General features: G+C 49.0%; 1 protein-coding gene across 1 annotated transcript; it reads left to right on the top strand.

Moving 5' to 3' along the window:
• The first annotated feature begins 3,700 nt into the window (after window positions 1–3,700).
• Window positions 3,701–15,109, top strand: Ubap1l (ubiquitin associated protein 1 like). Its single transcript, XM_038323991.1, has 5 exons — window positions 3,701–3,833; window positions 6,044–6,622; window positions 8,994–9,203; window positions 14,020–14,121; window positions 14,941–15,109. Exons 1-5 carry the CDS (start codon window positions 3,714–3,716, stop codon window positions 15,073–15,075), a joined length of 1,146 nt encoding a protein of 381 aa, XP_038179919.1. The 5' UTR covers window positions 3,701–3,713; the 3' UTR covers window positions 15,076–15,109.
• Window positions 15,110–16,396: the final 1,287 nt, after the last annotated feature.

A 16,396-nucleotide genomic window follows, 5' to 3' on the forward strand; every position in this document is an offset into this window, starting at 1 on the left:
GCCCAACTTTAATCCCAGCACTCAGGAGGCAGAGGCAGGTGGATCCCTGTGAGTTTGAGGCCAGCCTGGTCTATAGATTGAATTCCAGGACAGGCTCCAAAGCTACAGAGAAACCCTGTCCTCCAAAGCTACAGAGAAACCCTGTCTCAAAAAAAAAAAATGCTTCTGGGCACACCTTTTCTTGACAGAACCTAACTACTGCAGACAACATTGGCATCAACTTGTGTTTTGTTTCAGTTTAGCTCTTGTTTGTGTTTTGCTTTGGTGCCTTTGACTCAAGATCTAAAAACTGGACCAGTGAAGACAACTGCAGTTGGTTGGAGCAAGCAGCCTCAAAGTTGTACCATGGGACTGAGGAGTAAGATTTTTTTTATTGGGTTTTTTTTGTCATTTTTTTTTTCAAAGCAGGGTTTCTTAGTAGCTATGAAGATAGTTCTAGAACTTATTAGTGCTGGGATTAAAGGCGTGCACCACCACTGCCCATCTGTGGCTGAGGATTGATTATACGTTGCTTTTTTGTTTAATAAACATTCCAATAAACTACATGGTTAAGGAAGTTATTCATCCTCCCAAAACCGAACCTACTCTGGGAAGGATGATGACCAAGTCTATGTCCCAGGTTCGTACAGGGGAGGTGACAGCATTGTTTTTGTGTAGATTATATGTATTACAGATTTTTAAAAAATCGTCTGCTATGGTGGTTTGAAAGAAAATGGCCCCCATAGAGAGTGGCACTATTATTAGGTGTGGCTTTGTTGGAGGAAGTGTGTCAGTGAGGTGGTGGGCTTTGGGGTCTCCTATGCTCAAGCTACTCTCAGTGTGGCACACAGTTGCTTCTGTTGCCTGTGGGTCAAGATGTAGAGACCTCAGCTCCCAGCACCATGTCTACACTGCCATGTTCCTCTCCAAGATGATAATGGACCAAACCACTGAAACTGTAAACCAACCCCAATTAAATGTTTTCCTTTATAAGAGTTGCCATGGTCATGGTGTCTCTTCATAGCAATAGAAACCCTAAGACATCTGCCTTGATACCTTTTTACTTTTGTTTTTAATTTTGAATAGCCAGTCATAATGCCTTCCTTTTTTGTTCCCCCAACTTGAGATTATAAACTTTGGTCTCCCTGGGAGTGGATGGAGATGTTGATGCATCCAGAGGTTCACCTGCACACTGACTTGAGACCAGTTCAATAAAAGTGAACACCTTACAAACAAATAGAAAAGAAGTGTTTGTTTTGGGTAGAGAGATGACTAACTAACCTGTTATGAACACTTCCTGCTCTTTCAAAGGACCTGGGTTTAGTTCTCAGCACCCACATGGTGGCTCACAATTGTAACTCCAGTTCCAGGGCATCTGATGCTGACTTCTAGTCTTGAAAAGCATTAGACGACACACATACACATAACACACAGGCAGGTAAAACTCATAAATTTGATTTTTTTAAATTAAAAAAATCATTTTCACATGGTGAAAGATTTATCTTTAACATATATTATATGTTACATATCATATATATGTATATATATGGAAATATATTTGTTTTGTTTGGGTTTTGTTTTGTGGGGTGTTTTTTGTTGTTGTTTGTTTGTTTTTTTCTGAGACAGTTTCTTTGTGTAGCCAAGAGTGGCCTGGAACTGGCCGTACAGACCATGCTGGCCTTGAACTCGCAGATACTCGCCTGCCTCTGCTTGTCCCCCTGTGCTGAGATTAAAGGTGTGTGCCAGAGCTCTGTTGTTTTACTTCCATTTGCGTCTAGAATTGTAGGACTGAAATTAGTGTGTGGTGTGAAGTAGAGGTCATTTTTCTCCAGTTCTGAAGTTCATTTACGCTAAGCAAGTGTGCTACCACTGCCTTACACCTTCAGCCCAAGATTGTTTCATTCTGTCCTCAAGGTGGATGGCAGGTTGATCCAGAACATTTACTAAGAGGTCTTTCCCACTGTTCTGCAGAGCACACTTTTATCACCAATCAGGGCTCTGTGTTGTGTGGTGTCTCTAGATTGTTTCCATCCTTGGGACCTTTGAAGGGCCTTGTGTCACGACTGCACATTTTTTTCTTTTGTTGGTTGTTGGTTGGGCAGTTTTATTGTTGCTTGTTTGTTTTCTTTAGTTTTGGGGAAAGGGTCTCTCACTCTGTAGCCCTAAGTGTCTTAGACCTCAATATGTAGACCAGGCTGACCTTCGACACACAGAGATTCTCCCCAAGTGCTAGATTAAAGGTATGATGTCTAATAGTCTGTCTGTCTCTCTGTGTCAGTGTGTGTGTCTCATTTTCTCGTGTCTCCCCTCTTTCCCCTCTTTTTTTGGTCAGTGGTGGCACACACCTTTAAACCCAGCACCTGGGAGGCAGAGGCAGAAGAATCTCTGAGTTCGAGGCTAGTCAAAGCTGTTAAACAGAGAAAGAAAGCCTGTCTCAAAAATAGAAAAAAAAAAAGAGAGAGAGAGAGAGAGAGAGAGAGAGAGAGAGAGAGAAGAAAGAAAGAAAGAGAAAGAAAGGAAGGAAGGAAGGAAGGAAGGAAGGAAAGAAAGAAAGAAAGAAAGAAAGAAAGAAAGAAAGAAAGAAAGAAAGAAAGAAAAGATTGCACTGGGACTGGGGAGATGGCTCAATGGCTAAGAACACTTCAACACTTCCTGTGCTTACAGAGGCCAAAAGTTAGAATCCAAACCCCACATCACACATTCATGCAACACACATTAAAAAATAAAAGCACCAGCCTTGGGGACATTGCTCAGTATTTCACTTTGAATGGGGTGTTTGCTGGGGATGGTTAAGGATATTCTTCACTAGGCTAGGAAGTTGCTTTTTAGTTCTGAGCTGCTATGACTTATGGAGTTTTGTTTTGTGTGGGTTTTGTCTTTGTTTGGGGGTTTGTTTTTATTGCTCTAAGTAAGAAGACCAAAGCCTCATGCAGAGCAGGCAAATATCCTCCCACTGAATTGTATCCCCAGCTCCATGTTTCTTAAAAATAATAGAGAGGGGGTTAGAGTTGTAGCTCAGAGGTGGAGTGCTTGTCTAACAAAGCAAAGCTCTGGGTTTGGGCCTCCACTCCATAAAAAAAAATAGCAGGGAGATGGCTCAGTGGTAAGAACGCTTCCTGCTTTAAGGGGACCAGAGTTCAGTTCCTAGCTCCCATGTCAGGAACTTTATGGTCAAACCACTTATAACTCCAGGTCCGGGGCATCCTGAGTCTACATAGATGTGCAGTTATATAATTTTCCACTTTATTTTGTTTTTTTTTTAATTTTTGTTACATTTATTTATTTATTTATTTAGTGTGTGTGTGTGTGTGTGTGTGTGTGTGTGTATGCAGCGCAGTGCATGTGTGGAGGTCAGAGGGCAACTTGCAGGAGAATGCACAGGTTTGGATTACCAAACCAGGAAAGTAATTGAAAAACAAATCTTGTAATATTTTAGTAAGTTTATAGTTTTGTATTGTGCTCTATTCATAGCTATTTTGGTGTGCATGCAGCCTGTGGGCGCAGCTGGGACATGCCTGGTAATGCATGCCATGGACGTGAAACAGTCAGTACGGATGCTCTGGGTTTTCCTTTCTTCCCCATACAGCACTGGCCACTTCTTCTTTCCCTTCCAGCTGTGGGGCCTCCACGCAGAAGAGCGTAGCCTGAGCCTGGTTCTGAGGACTCTATGCCCTCTCGCTACCACCAGGCCACTTGCTCAGTTCTTCTGAGACAGCTTCACCGTCTCTGGCAGAATGAATGTCCTTGATGGTGTCCCCTTTAAGGTACCCAACGGCCTTGTGGTGGACACAGAGCCCCACCCTGCTCCAGAGATCAGTGTCCAGTACTGTAGAGAGCTCCTGCTGGGCTCGATGGTAAGTGAGTCTGTGTCTAGCAGTCCTTGGATCTGACGCCTGAGGCTGAGCCCCTGGGGCCTGCCTCATGATTGTACAGGGAAGCTTGGCTTTCCAATAGGTCTAGGGAGTCTGAAAATAAGTCAGTAGGCTCCATGGAAAAGGCTGGTGTCTGGGTGGTGAAGTTGTTTCCTAGGTCACCTGAGAGCCTGCCTGTGTGAGCAGCCTCTGTGAATTGCTTGTCACTGCCAGTGTGCTCCACCTCATCCCCTCTTCCCTCTCAGCTGTTAGAATCACTCGTGGTGAGAAGACTCCATTTCCAGAATCTTCTGTTAAAAAGTATAGGTAATGCCAGGCGTGGTGGCACATGCCTTTAATTCCAGCACTCGGGAGGCAGAGGCAGGTGGATCTCTGTGAGTTCAAGACCAGCCTGGTCTATAGAGATAATTTCAGGACAGCCAGGGCTACACAGAGAAACCCTGTCTCACAAAAAGAAAGAAAGCAGCACTCTGTGTGCACATTAGGGGGGAATAGTTGTCCACAGCCCAGCACACTGGCTGGGGCCTGAAAGGACCTCCAGCCTCTCCCGCTGTCCTGCAGTGGTGGTGCATGCAACCTTGGGGTAAAAGTGAATTAACTTTCTACATAATCAAATTTACTTAATGACTTTAGGGGAGAGATATGCAGCATTTGCATTTATACTGAAATATGAGGCTGTAGCTGTAGCTTGGGGTAGAGGAAATGCCTATATCATAGCATACATGTATCATAAGGTAGACACAAATCCATATAACTTAAAATTTAAAATTGCCAAGAACCTTGAAGCTGATCTGGGGCTCCCATGTATGGTAGCACTTACTATATAATCCAAGCACTTTAGAGGCTGAGGCATGAAGATCCTGCAGAGTGAGACCTGTAGAAACAACAACAAAAAGGATCTGATTCAGCTTTACTTAGTTTGCACATGAGAAATCCAAGGTGCAGAGAACAAAGATGATTTATTCAGTAACTGCCCGAGGCAAGACTGACATCTAGTCCTGCTCTCCAGATCATTCTGTGGTAGCTAAGCGTAGGACCTAACACATGAGAGATAGTGTAAAAAACAGGTTAGGTTAGTAGGAAAAAGTAATTTTAAAGTCACAGGAGGGCCAGTCGGTGGCGGTGCATGCCTTTAATCCCAGCACTCAGGAGGCAGAGGCAGGTAGATCTCTGTGAGTTCAAGGCCATTCTGGTCTACAAAGTGAGTTCCAGGACGGCTAGGACTGTAACACATACAAACTTTATCTCAAAGAACCAAAAACCAACCAACCAACCAATCAATCAAACAAACAAACAAAACCCACAGGAGTGAGAAGGGGAGTATTCCTGGAATTCAGAGCAGAGAGCACAGAGCACAGTCTAGGAAGGAGAGACCTGGGGCGGGTGGAGTGGAGAGGCTCCAGTGGCCTCCGGAGCACACAGCAGGATACCAGGTCCTGGTCTTTGTGCACAGCTCTGACTGTCCCTGTAGCCTGCACTGTGGCCTCTCTTACTCTGACACAGGCCTGTGATGCAACCGTGGCTGGCCTGTATCTTACTATGTAGACAAGGCTGGTCTGGAACTCATAGAGCTCTGCCTGCCTCTGCCTCTCAAGCTAGGATCAATACACCTGGCTCTGTTCTGCTCTATTTTTCAGGAGGAGGGCCAGTTGGTTTTTCAAAATAGGATTTCTCTGTGTAACAGCCCTGACTGTCCTGGAATTAACTCTGTAGATCAGGCTGGCCTCCACCTCATGGAGATCCACTTGCCTCTGCCTCTGAAGTGCTACGCTCACAGATGTACATGACCATGCCCTGTTTATGTGGTGCTGGGGTTGGAACCCGGAGATTTGTGTGTGCTGCAACCACAAAAGTGGTTTTTATAGAGAGTCTTGAGGTAACTGTTACTCAGTGACATACTGAATGGTGAAGGGTGTTTAAATATTGAAGTTTTACCATGGTCATTGTATTAACTCATTACTTGATTTGACCTTCATGTCAGGGTTTGCCATTAAACTGTTATGATGTCTGTTGGCCCCAGAAACATCTGTAAAGGAGGATGGGAGTGGGCTGTGAGGATATCCAGAGCTTAGAGCCAGGAGCTTTCCCCAGCTGACAAATTTGAACAGGGTTCTCAAGGCAGCACTGAGGGTTGTGTCTCCACCGGCCCTGGCTTGCCACAGCTGAGCCTCACATCAGCTTTCTCTCTGCAGTATGACTTCAGCCTGGAAAGGGAGGCTCTCTTCTGGGTGGAAGCAGCCGTCCGCGGACCTTGTCCCCAACAATGCAAGGACTTGGGGATGGCATCAGCTCCTCCAGCCTGGTTCTTACTGGTCAGTCCAAAACACAGTCTGATGCCTGCACCTGCTGAAGTCAGAGGCCCAGAGGCTGGATTACAGGAACCTGCTGAGGAGGAAGAGGAGGTGGAGGAAGAAGAAATAGGGGAGAAGAGGGATGAGGACGATGCTTCCTCTGCCAGCGAGGAGGAGATGGGCTCCAGCAGCCCTCAGCCCGGCTCCCCTACAGGCCGTCGCCGCTACTCGCTGGATGTGCTGCAAAACATAAGGTCTGAGTTGGTTGGTGCCCGGCGACGGCTCTCGGAGAGCAGACTAGCCTCGCGTCCTCGAGCCCTTCTGCACCGCTTCCGAGGCCACCGCACTCTGAGCCTGAGTGCCAGCCTGGCGCCAGCCCCTGGCCCAGCACCGCAGCCCCCCAGTGAACCCGTGCTGCCTCCACGACCCTCTACCGCCGGCGCTATGCCTCCACTGCGGAGCCACAAGCCCACTGTCGCTGTAAGAACTTTGTGTTCTCCACGGCCACAGGCCCTAAGCCAAGACCTCCAAGTTGAGGGTCCCCAGCCTGGGTTCCTTCCTCCCTGCACTGCTCTCTGCTCAACTGCTCCCACCTGGCCCTGTGGTCCTATCCTTCCTACAGCCTAGTATATTCTGCTTGGAGGCTTGTCCTTCTCTCGATTTCCCACATGGTGTATGTCACAATGATTAACAGTCGCAGTTTCTAGTCGCGTCCTTATCTTGCAGTGGAATATGAATTCTTTTAGGGGTGGAATGGGATAATCATTTTTGCTTCTTGGGCACCTAGCAGTAGACCCTACCGACAGGGGGAGCTCAATGAATGCCTGCTGGAGACTCAGCTGTGGGGCTTCACACTGAGCAGGCCTGAGAAGCTGGCAGCTCAATCAGGAAATACGGAACAGTTGCTTCCACCAGATACCCACAGGACAAAGGATCAAGAGGATGTGGGGAGAAGCCCAGACTCGGTTATGGGATTGGCTTTGACAGACAGGGCTTATGCAGCTGGCAAGACGGGGCGGGGGAGGGGTAGAGGAAGTGCACAGATAGTTCCTAGAGCAGAAAGTGAGCCTACAGTCCAGAGAAGCTTACCATCCAGGCAGCTCACGTGTGCCAAGTTTTGTATTTATATCTTTTTCTATTAAGAAATGAGTAAATTTCAGAGTCCACAAGTCCTGGGTCCGGGGAAGACTGAGGCAGATCCAGCCTGATAGCAGAATGTGGGGCTTGGACACAGTGATCTGTCCCACAGTCTGACACTGAAGTGCTACAGAATAAGGCCAAGGAGAAATTGAATCCAAAAGACAGAGTCCGGAAGTCTGGCCGGGTTGCTGGACCTGCCTCCCTCTACTTATAAAGTAGATCAGCACGACAGGAGGGGCTTTGGGAGCTGGACAGATTCCAGGTATTGATGCCAGTCGGCTCTTCCCAGGTCAAGATCAATGCACACCACGGTGGAGCACGCTTGTAATCTCAGCAACTCAGGAGACTGAAGCAGGAGAATTGTCACTGTGGGGCCACCCTTGGCTACATGGCTACTTTGCCTTAAAGTTATGAAACAAGGCAGCTGGGCAGGAGGATGCGGCATAGGGAAACTGAGGCAGACAGTAGCTAAGAGTCTTTTTCAAAGACAAAAGTAACACCACTGCTCAGATCTTGACGGTCTTCAGCTCAGGGTCAGAGGAGTCAAAGCAGAGTCCCAAGGAAGTGGCGAGAGGTGGGAACTCACACGGCCATATTTGCACCTAGGCCCAGGAACAGGGAGCACCTGGATTTCCCTCAGGAGAGGGCAGATCTCGCCTGGTGGTGTGCCAAAGCCTTGCTAGTTTGATTCCCAGCTGGGCATCCTTCCTCGTGATACCAGCCAGCCACAGGGATAGCCTCTGTAGTGCAGCATTTACCTGAGTAGTGCTGAATTCCGTCCTGCTGGGGCCACCTCTGCCAAACTCCAGGAGGCTGTGGCTGGGAAGACGTTCCCTCTCACTAAGTCGTGGGGTACAGCATCCCCAAGTCAGGGTTCACATCTCAAATATGCCAAATGTGTATTGTGCATCAGGTCACTGACGTCTCTGAACCTGGATTTCAATCTGTGATATGAATTAATAGGGTGATTCTCTCTCTGTCTCTGTCTCTCTCTCTGTCTCTCTCTCTGTCTCTCTCTCTCTCTCTCTCTCTCTCTCTCTCTCTCTCTCCTCTCTCTGAGACAGAATCTCATGTAGCCCAGGTTGACCTCAAACTTGCTATGTAACGGTAGCTGAGACAACCTTGAGCTTTATATCCTCTTGCATCTAGGATTACAAGCATACACCACTAAGCTCTGTGTATGAGATGCTAAGGACTGAACCCAGAACCTTTTGCATTTCAATCAGGCATGCTACCAACTAAGCTATATACCTTGTCTGTCTGTCTTTTGCTATTTCTTCCTGACAGAACCTTTTACTGTGATGCCCAGGCTCACCTTGAGTCTCTGGGGTCAAGCAATCCTCCTGCCTCAGCTCCCAAATAGATTCCAGGTGTGTACCGCCACACTTGGACTCTCTCTCATGTTTCATTTTCAGTGTTGTGAGCGCTAAGTGAAACATTAGCCTTTGCTGACAACTTTTACGTGCCAGGCCCTTCGCTAATGAGTCACTTTGCTCATGCTCTGATTTATGCCTCCTAACAGCCTGATGAGGTGGGTTTAACGTGGCCTCTGTTGACATCTTGGTGAAGTGAATAGAAAATGAGTTGGGCCTTGCAGAACCTAAAGTTCTCCACTGTGTACAGTGACACACAAAGCCGCCTCTTAAGACGTCCAGCCCAGCTGACTGCGACCTCCTTTGGTTACTGACATGCCATCCTGTCTCTGTTTCAGTCCCTTAGCCCGTACACCTGCTTACCACCTCTTAGTGGGACACCCCAGCCCCTCAACTCCTATAGATTGCATCCTGATTCAGCAACTGACCTACTGTCTGCCCTGACCAAAGAGGAGCAAGACCTCATCTGGCCAGTGGTCGCTTTGGGCTATCCCCTTGGAAGGGCCATTGTGGCTCTGCAGAAGACAGGAAGGCAGAGCCTAAGCCAGGTGAGTGGGCCCAGGGCTGGGGGGCTGCCTTGCTGGAGCTAGGTAAGGCCAAACGGCTTTTTACCTTTGACTTGAAAGAAGTGTTGCTCCCTCTCTCTCCCTCTCTTGTCTCCTCTCTTGCAGTGCTGGGGCTCGACAGGCCTTGTACACAGTAGGCAGTGTCTCTACCATTGGGCTAGAGCCCCAGCCCTTGCTTCCATCTCTTTACAGGTAGAACTCACCTTAGCACAGATTACCAAGTTTTTGATTAAGTTTCTAGGTCTTACTATTATCCCCTCCACAGGTCTTCAACAGGAATCCCTATGGTCATTTAGGGGATCTCCATATTTGAACCCATGCCCCAAACACAGGAGGCTGGAGCTTTTACCAATGAAGATCCTCTCTAGAACTGTCTGATAGGGCAATCTCCACTGAGAGATATCTGTATGTGTATATTTACTCATGCGTGTGCTGGTGGGGGTGTGGGTGGGTGTCTGCACACGTGTGCAAATGCATACACAAATATGCGTAAAGACCATAGGTCAGCCTTGGGTGTCTTCCTCAAATACTACTATATCTGTTTAGACAGTCTCTTACTTCTAAGTGATGTTTGCTGCCTGAGCTAGGGTGGCTGCCTCGGTCCAGTGATTGGCGATACTTGCCAACTAGGCCACATTTCTTCAGAAAACTAGCTCCGGTGATTCTAATTGGTTCTAAGAGTTTGAGAGAAAAGCTTCAAGGTCACTTGAGCCTAGCCTCAGACCGTGCATACGTAGTCACTTCCACCTCCTGTGTTAGAGATGTCTTAGAGCAGTCCAGATCTGAAGAGTGGAGAAGTAGATTGGACCTCTCGATTGGAGGGACTACAGAGAAATCCCATCCATTGCCAACCTTCCACAAAGAGCTTCCAGAGCTCAGGAAAGGCTTCAGGGGAGTCCCCCACACTGAGTGGGGCTTCAAGGAGAGAAGAGCTCTGTCTCTGAGATAGGAAGGGCTGCGGTGACAGGGACAGTGTCTTCGGGAGATGCTACTAGCCAGTCTAGCTGTGGGAGGTGTGAGAGGCAGGTCCTGGGACTTAGATAAGGAAGGAAAGTTGGGGCTAGTTGAGGGCAAATGACCCAATAGACAAAAGGGACATACAGGACTGTGAGCAGGGATGGTAGGTGGTACTGAGTGCCATTGCCTTCACCCACACCCGTCCCAATGTGCCATCCCTGCTTTGCACCATTTTCTAAACATCAGGATTCTTTGTGGTTGGAAAGCTGACTTCATGGCAACTGGCACTTAGTTCCTTTGGGATCACTCCCCTCTTGAAAGACATTTTAGTTCAGTAAGTCCCTTTGGCCTCGATAAATGACAGATGACCCAGGAGAAAGGACATTGGGTTATGGAGACAGGGCACTTAGAAAAATATGGAAAAAAGCTTTGGTTCACCCCTCCCTCCCTCCCTCCCTCCTTCCCTTCCTCCCTCTTTCCCTTCCCATGCTTTATGTGTTCACTGCAGCCAGCGACACAGGCATGAGTAGCACAGGAGAAGGTTCATGGGCTAAATGCATCAGTTGAGGGACACTTGTTATAACAGGTTCCCTTTGAGGGTTTCTTTTGAGGAATATATGTTTAGAACCAGCGACTTCTTTTTTTTTTTTTTTTTTTGGTTTTTCGAGACAGGGTTTCCCTGTAGTTTCTAGAGCCTGTCCTGGAACTAGCTCTTGTAGACCAGGCTGGCCTAGAACTCAGAGATCCGCCTGCCTCTGCCTCCCGAGTGCTGGGATTAAAGGCGTGCGCCACCACTGCCCGGCCAGAACCAGCGACTTCTGAGGCTTTATTTTGGTGTCTGAAGGTGACATCCTTACCTACCCTGAGCCTGCAGCAAACCTGGTAGCTTTTACAGTTCCATAGGCCCAAAAACTGACCAAGCAGTAGAATCTCCAAATGCAGATCTCCAGGCCTGGTCCCCAAGGGCCCTTCAATGGATCTGGGGCCTGCTATGTAGTTTGGCACGGTACACAGGCAGTCAGCTTTTCAGGGAGCCTGTGATTTGAAGATGTGAATGCACGTCAGAGTCACCTGGAGGAGCAGTGACAGGACCTGGCCGGCAGAAGAGCAAGCCCGAGGTCCTGCGTTAGTAGAGGCGGAAGGAGAATTGACTCAGAAGTTGCCCTATGATGTTCATACATAGCATGCTTGTGTTGTTCCTGCTCCACACACACATCATACACACACAATAAAATAAAGCATTTTTGAGACACACTCTCCAGGCTGTCATGGAACTTGCAGTGTTGACTAGACTGGCCTGGAACTCAGAGATCCTCCTGCCTCTGCCTCCCAGTGCTGGGATTAAAGACATATGCTACTAAACACAGCTATAAGTAAATATTTAAGTAAAATCATCTGGAGAGCCTGGTGATGACACATGCCTTTAATCCCAATAGAGGCAGACGGATCTCTGAGTTTGAGAACAGCATGGTCTACAGAGTGAGCTCCGGGACAGCCACGGCTACACAGAGAAATCCTGTCTCAAAAGACAAACAAATACAACAACAACAACAAAATCAACATGGAGAGCCACAAGGTTGCCCCAGAGTCCAGACTCTGTCCCAAACCAGTTATATGAGGCCCTATTAGTAGCCTTTAAAGCTGCCAGGATGGTTGTAACAAGCACCAAGGTTAAGAGCATTGCTGTGAGGGAGCGTCCACCCTCTGCCCCTGTCCACTCTCCCTTTCTCTGGAAGTGACAGTTTCTCCAGAGCCCCAATCCACTGTCATGTCAGTTCAGAGCACCTCCTGCCATTCCTGATCAGAGTGACTGAGAGGCACTGAGAGGTCAGGTGATGCAGACGCCATTCTGGGACTCCGGCAAACCATCAGCCCTACCAGGCCCTCCATTTCCTCTACTGTGGAAGGGGTTGGGGTGAATGCCTTTCAAAATGTGCAGAGCCAGGTCTACATGTCCCGTGGCTCCTCCCACAGGAGCTCTGAACTCTGCTCCTGCAGCCCCAGGCCTCCAGCTCCAGGCAGCCTGCTCTCAGCTGCTTCTTGTGGAAGCTTCCTGTGCTGGGACAAGCAGACCAAGAGCTCCAAGCATTTGAAAACCACAGGGCTAGACTCTCTGTGCTTCCACAGGCTCTGAAGGTCAGCAGAAACTTGACCTAATCCTTCCTAGCTCCACACGTGGTTCTCACAGCCTAGAGCTTTCATCTGGCACCTGTTGGCTGTAAATCCTGCTTTGATTTGTCCAGCACTGGCATAGTCCCCCATGTCTGGTTTATCTCCTCTGCTAAGCTGTGTGTTCCTTGAAGGAAGTTCTTAATTGGTTTTATGAACATGGCACGTGTTTATTGTTCTGGTGATCGGGATGCCTGGGTGACAGACTAACCTCCCACTGTGTGCCAAAAGTGAGTGGACCCAAATATAACGAGAAGCAGTATGCATTGCAGAGGGTGGGTCTGGCCAAGAGCCCCAAGGATGGATGGCCCAGTAAAGACAGTGTGCAGAGAAGAGGCCTCCTGGGAGGAGAAGGAGGCTGGTCTAGGATGGGGCACTGGAGGAGGAAGCTGAGGTAGTGAGCAGGCTAGAATATGGTGAAGAGGCAGTGTATTTGTTTTGGAGACAGGGTTCCCTGTGCTGGGCTGACCGCAAACTCACTTTGTAGCTGAGAGGGATCTTATATTATGTGTGTGTGTGTGTGTGTGTGTGTGTGTGTGTGTGTGCGTGTGTGTGTGCATACGCATACGTGCATGTGGCGTAGTGTGTTTATGTGTGTGCAGGTGAAGACACTCATGAGTGCAGGAGAGCCCAGAGAAAATATCCTGGTCTCTGCTTTATTCCCTTGAGATAAGGTGTCTCACTGAATGCACAGCTAGGCTGGCAGGCAGTAAGCCCCAGGAATTCTGCTTCTACCTCCCACAGTGCTGGGGTTACAGGTTGGCATGTGGCAATGTCCAGATTCTTCTGTGGGTGCTGGGCACTTGAATTCAGGTCCTCACGTTCAAACACTCTTATCCACTGGGCCATCTCCTCAGCCTTGACCTTGAACTTCTGATCCTCCAGCTTCCATCTCCCCAGAGCACCGTGTGCCCAGATTTAGGGTGCTGGAGATGGAACCTCATACATGCTAGGCAAGCACTCTACCAGCTTAGCTATCTTAAGGCAGCACTTACTTTGGTGTTTGTTGTTTGTTTTTTGAGACTGGTCTTTCTATGTTACTGGCTAGCCTCTAGCTCGCTGTGTCACCAGGCCAGCCTTGAAGTAACATCCTCTGGTGCAGCTATTTACCCTGAAGGCAAAACAAGCCTTTGATGGCATAATGGGGGGGGGGGCAGTGGTTAGAACAAGTTTTCAGCCCCTGGAGAACTTCCTCCGCTGCCACTTCCCCTCCTTCCCTCCCCCAGCTCTGGGGCAGACTGTTGTCTACTAGTCATTCTAGGTGACAGGTGTGTCTGGGGATAGGGACGGGGGCATGGGGATGGGTGGCTGAGGAGGCGCCTTTTATATGTGGGTGCTGCTCTGAGAAGGATGGGTAGTCGGGTGGTAGGACATGCGGTGACTGTGGGGGTTGACTTTTTTGTTTAGAGCTTGTCCTGCACCCCACTTAGGCTCCATGAACGTTTGAAGAGCCCTTCTCTTGGATTCTGTCCCTCAGCCTGGGAGGTGTATTGAGGGTCTGTTGTCACTCACCTGCTGGTTCCCAGAGGAAGCCTGTCCCTCTTCTGTTGGTTTCCTGTTACTTGTGATAGGTTGTCAAGTCTCTGTGACCTTGGGGAGAACCTTGGGTGACTCCCTAGCACGTCCCTGCCACCCCTCTTACTATCTTTTCCCCGTGCCCTCTTTGACCCAGTTTCTCGGCTACCTCGGTGCCTGTGAGAGGCTGCTGCGGCAGGGCTACGATGAGGCCCTGGTGGATGAGGCCATGGAGATGTTCCAGTTCTCCGAGCACCAGGTCAGCTGGGCCCCCTGCTTGGACCCTAGGGAGTTGCAGGGGTGCAATGGCTCCAGAGCAGCCTGTGGACTGGCCAGGAGAGAACTGGCCTGCTCACACTGGGGAGAAAGTAGTGACCTAGAGAGTGGAGTGCAGCCAAAGGAGGAGGCAGAATGAAGTGGAGAGGGCACCTGGAGGCTGGTGGAGCCAGGGCTTTTCTGCAGGTGACCAAATCAACACAACACATATTATTGGATTCCCGATGTTTTTGAGACTCCCATACCGGAGCAGACCGAAGATGCTTGAACTCTGGGAGATTGCTGCCCTCACAGCATGCAGGGAGCTACAGAAAGAAACAAGTGTCCATGATAGCCCCTGCCTCAGTAATAGGGCAGCAATTCACAGGGCTGAGAGTTGCAGGAAGGGTACCAAAGAGGAGAGGAACACGTGGGGGGTGGGGGTCTTCAACAAAGGCTGAGCTTGGTAAAACCCAGCAGTACCGGCACACAGGCAGTACTCCCAGCTGGGCCTGTATGTCCTGCGGGACCTGCTATGCACTCCCTCATCCTGCCCTAATGCACATCACAGAGAGTCAGAGTGGGCCAGATGATGGAGCCTCAGCAAGACTGGAGCCTCCTTTCCTTGGTGGAGGAAGAAAGCATAGAGTTTGCGTCCCCAGAGGAAGAGGAAAATGAGAGTCACAGCCCAGAGTCAGGCTTCTCTACTGAAGGGAACACAGCTTTCTGGGACGGTTTGAGGTGTAGTGGGCACCAGGGAGGGGTACACCCAAGACTGGGGCAGCCTTGCAGTGATGACATACCCTGTCTTCCTCCTCTTCAGGCAGGGGAGTTCCTGCGACTCTGGCAGCAGTTCAGTGACATGGGCTTCCAGCAAGACCGGATCAAGGAGGTGCTGTTGGTCCACGGCAATCAGCGCGAACAAGCCCTGGAAGAGCTGGTAGCCTGTGCCCAGTGACAAGCCAGGATACTCTGTGATGCGTGGCAGACCGGTGAAGTACCAGACTCACCACCCATCTGAAATCTATTATTAAAACCTAATAAGACAAATCAGGTGGTGGTGGTGGCGCACGCCTTTAATCCCAGCTGGTGGGAAGCAGAGACAAGTGGATTTCTGTGAGTTTGAGGCCAACCTGGTCTATATAGCAGGTTCCAGGACAGCCTGAGCTACATAGGAAGACCCTATCTCATACAAAAAAAAAAAAAAAAAAAAAAAAAAAACAAAGGAATCTGACAAGGTCTACATTTTCAGGACCTGGCTCCTCTTCCATGAGAATCCTTAGGGAATCCTTGGGCCCTGCACTTTATATTCTGACTCAGAAAGCACAGATGGGCAGCCTCCAGGAACGTGGTTGACTAGAATTATATTGTTTTGTTTTCTCCATGTCACTTGGCTGGCCTTGAACTTGTGAGCTCAAGTGATCCTCCTGTGACCTCAGTCTCCCTGGTAGCTGTCTAAGCTTGTTTTGTTTTATATCCGAGGCTCTCTGGCGGTCTTTGCAATGCAGCAAGCCCATGACCCTTGTGCGTGATCCTCTAGACCTCCAATCCGTGCCTCTTTCTGCTCTGATAATCTGGGTTCTTTACCAGCCTGTTATCTTTGGGTTGGGGTGGGGTGGGGCGACAGTCGTCTCTAGCCACCCCAAGCCTATATTTAAGAGGCCTCCAGAGATTGAGAGGCCCAGTTGCTGGAGTGGTCCGTGACTCAGGCAAGAGGTCACAGGTCAAAGCAGCCCACCCGAAGTCCTCTGACAGTTACCAGGATTCAGCAAAACCTGTGGGGGAAAAAAACCCCAAGGAAATCGCCTGTGTCTCCTGGCCCTTCACTTCCTTGCTCAGTTGTATATGAGACTTCTGCGGCTGAAACAGCAACCTCAGGACTGTGACCCAGGTCTCCTGAGGCCTACCTAGCTCCCTGTGCTCTCCACTAAGTCTCAGTGCCAGCCAGCTTGAAGTCACATTGAAAATACTCCCTGGTCTTCTAACTTGCTTTGAGTAGGTTGAAGGTAACGCAGAGAGAAGTATTTGGGAAAGTCGGCTAGAGAGCATAAAGTTGGTCAGGAGTCTGTTGCTAAAATCAAACTGACTTGGAAAAGAGTAAGCATCTGAATGCTGAGAAGCCGTGATGGACCTGGCGCTTCATATTCCATTCAGTTAATCTGGCTCTGAATGCCATTTTTATTAAGTCCATTGAATTAGAAGTGACCAGCTGGCAGGCCCACAAGCCACTCGCCATTCCTATCCTTCCTTCTATCCAATCCTTCCATTTCCATCCCTGG

Source organism: Arvicola amphibius, chromosome 3 (assembly GCF_903992535.2).
Source record: "Arvicola amphibius chromosome 3, mArvAmp1.2, whole genome shotgun sequence".
In the NCBI taxonomy this organism is placed as follows: domain Eukaryota; kingdom Metazoa; phylum Chordata; class Mammalia; order Rodentia; family Cricetidae; genus Arvicola; species Arvicola amphibius.

Excerpts from the sequence above, each read along its gene's own strand:
- Ubap1l (XM_038323991.1), top strand. The coding sequence starts at position 3,714 with ATGAATGTCCTTGATGGTGTCCCCTTTAAGGTACCCAACGGCCTTGTG. Across the intron at positions 6,623-8,993 it reads GCCACAAGCCCACTGTCGCT|TCCCTTAGCCCGTACACCTG; the intron begins GTAAGAACTTTG and ends TCTCTGTTTCAG. Across the intron at positions 14,122-14,940 it reads TCCAGTTCTCCGAGCACCAG|GCAGGGGAGTTCCTGCGACT; the intron begins GTCAGCTGGGCC and ends CCTCCTCTTCAG.